Source organism: Myotis brandtii, unplaced genomic scaffold, assembly GCF_000412655.1.
Source record: "Myotis brandtii unplaced genomic scaffold, ASM41265v1 scaffold633, whole genome shotgun sequence".
In the NCBI taxonomy this organism is placed as follows: Eukaryota; Metazoa; Chordata; class Mammalia; order Chiroptera; family Vespertilionidae; genus Myotis; species Myotis brandtii.
Window position 1 is genome coordinate 3,035,764 of NW_005370423.1, and position 2,789 is coordinate 3,038,552.

Consider the following 2,789-nt stretch of genomic DNA (forward strand, 5'->3'; position numbering starts at 1 on the left):
CAGGGCCCGCATCGCCTCCACCTTGGGCTCCCCGCCCTTCTCCATGAGGCTCTTCAGCCGGCGCTCGTAGGCCGTGTCGGGCAGCTTGCCCACCCAGTCCCTCAGGAGCGTCGACTTGCGTCCCCCGAAGATGGAGTCCTGCAGCGTGGAGTCGGTCATGCTCTGGTGGTGGAACGACATCATCCGCGGGGTGGCCTCCGTGGCGGCCGAGTCCTTCATCTCCGGCTCTGGAACGGGCACCGGGCCCCGGAGTCGGCCGCCTCCTCAGCACTGGTTCAGCCCTCACCTCCTCCTCCCTCCTCCCTCCCTGACGCCCCCTCCTTCTCTCCCCTCTTTCCTCTATCCTCTTCTCTCCGTTTCTCCCCCCCCCCGAGTGTCCCTAGAAGGGACATCAGCCGAGGAGGGTCAAGGAAGGGATCGGAGGAGAACAACTGAGCTGGGGTTTGGAAGGACAGATAGACGCAAAGGGGACAGGAGGGTATTACAGGTGGGAGGAGGGGCAGGTGAGGGTGGGAGGAATAGCATGTGTGCACAAAGTCAAAAAGTAGAAACACATGAACTGGTGTCTGATGCCCAAATGTGGGATTTGCACTGAATGAAATACTGTTGGGTTAGAGCTTGGAGACCTTATGTATGTATGTATGCATGCATGCATGTGTGTGCATGTGTGTGTATGTATATATGTAGGTGTGTATGTGTATACATGTATGCATGTGTGCATGTATGTGTGTATGTGTGTATGTATATATGTATGTGTGTATGTGTGTGCATGTGTGTATGTGTATATATGTATGTATGTGTGTATGCATGTGTGCATGTATGTGTGTGTATATATGTATGTGTATACATGTATGCATGTGTGTATGTATGCATGTATGTGTGTGTATGTGTGTATGTATGTGCATGTGTATATATGTATGTGTGTATGTATGTGTGTATGTATGTGTGTATGTGTATGTATGTGTGTATGTGTATATATGTATGTGTGTGTATGTATGTATGCGTATATATGTATGTATGTGTGTATGTGTGTATGTATGTGTGTGTGTATGTATGTACGTATTTGTTGTTCAATTTGCTCCTAAATATCTTACAGATTTTTTTACTTAGGGGATGGAATAGTTTCTTCCCATTTCCATGTCTAACTGGTGTGACTAATAGAGAAAAAAAGACTGTTCTTTTTAAAAACATATATTTTTTCTACTCCACCAACAAGCATGCCGACTTTTGTTAGTTTTCGACTAGACTTTCTTGAGGTCGGCCGCTATGCGATCACATCAGGGGGAATGGAAAGATCTTCCTTCCACCATTTTATAGACGTTGGACCCTCTCTCCCAAACGGTGTCAACAATGACAGCAGCGCCCGGCCTGCATGGCTCAGGGGTTGAGCGTCGACCTAGGAACCGGGAGGTCACAGTTCAATTCCCGGTCAGGGCACAGGCCCAGGTTACGGGCTCGACCCCCAGGAGGAGGCCTGCAGGAGGCAGCCGGTCCATGATTCTCTCCCATCATAGATGTTTCTCTCTCTCTCCCTCTCCTTCCTCTCTGAAATCAATAAAAAGATATTTTAAAAAATAATGACGGCGGCAGCCTTTCGAGAGGAAGGGAGAGGGACAGAGAGTTAGAAACATCGATGAGAGAGAAACATCGATCAGCTGCCTCCTACACGCCCCGCACTGGGGATGTGCCCGCAACCAAGGTACATGCCCTTGACTGGAATCGAACCTGGGGCCCTTCAGTCCGCAGGCTGGCGCTCTATCCCCTGAGCCACACCGGTCAGGGCTTGCATTTCTTATTCCTTTGCGTGTCCTTCCTGGTCCCCAGTGTCCCTGTGCCGCCTGGGTTCAGTGTGTGTCTAGAATTTTATTTTAAACCAGTTCTCTCCCCGCTTGGCACCTCAGCGCTCCTCTATTTTGCCTTGACTGGGAACCTGGGGCCCTTCAGTCCGCAGGCTGGCGCTCTATCCCCTGAGCCACACCGGTCAGGGCTTGCATTTCTTATTCCTTTGCGTGTCCTTCCTGGTCCCTGGTGTCCCTGTGCCGCCTGGGTTCAGTGTGTGTCTAGAATTTTATTTTAAACCAGTTCTCTCCCCACTTGGCACCTCAGCGCTCCTCTATTTTGATATGATTTCATTGTATTTTTTTAAAATCCTCACCCGAGGATCTGTTTTCCATTGATTTTTTTAGAGAGAGAGAAAGGGAGGGAGGAGGACGGAGGTGGAGGGGGGGGACGGGGAGAGAGAAGAGCATCGAGGTCAGAGAGACACAACAACTGATTGCCCCGCACGTGCCTGATCGGGGGCAGGGAGCGAGCCCACAGCCGAGGCGCGAGGCCTGGACCCAGACTCCAATCCAAGACTCTTGGGTCCGAGGGCCGACACTGTCACCCCTGAGCCGCCCGCCCAGGGCTCAGCTCTCTCCTGGGAGTTTCCCGCGGGGAAGGGGTGCGTGGCTGAGAGCGGCCCTGCCTCTGCAGACGCCCTCACTCGCTGGGGGTGACGTGCTGGGGAGGACGCTGGGCCGGGCCTCTCTCGGCTGCTCGGGTTCTCGGTGAGTCAATTGCCCGCCCTGTGGGCGCGTCAGGTTTGGTCAGTGGAGTTGGGGGTTTAGGGGGACGCCTCACCGGATTTGCCGATGCTCTCCTTGCTGTAGTTGCCTGGGACGATGCTCTGGCGCTTCCCCTTCTGGTCTGTCCTGCGGAAGGTGGCCGGGTCCGCGTCCCTCCGGCCCCCCGGCTTGCCCTTGGAGGGGAAGGGAGAACAGCTGCACGCTGGGGCCAGGGCTCCGGGT

The 2,789-nt window shown here is 53.6% G+C and overlaps 1 protein-coding gene across 1 annotated transcript in view; it reads right to left on the bottom strand.

The window, feature by feature from the left end:
- LOC102254741 (chromosome unknown open reading frame, human C16orf78) overlaps positions 1-2,789 on the bottom strand; it is a 6,084-nt gene that overhangs the window by 1,156 nt on the left and 2,139 nt on the right. The window contains exons 3-4 of the mRNA XM_014528405.1: positions 2,623-2,740; positions 2-227 (exon numbers count right to left, since the gene is read on the bottom strand). Coding sequence (XP_014383891.1) covers positions 2-227; positions 2,623-2,740 — 344 coding nt within the window. The remainder of the gene's footprint in view (position 1; positions 228-2,622; positions 2,741-2,789) is intronic.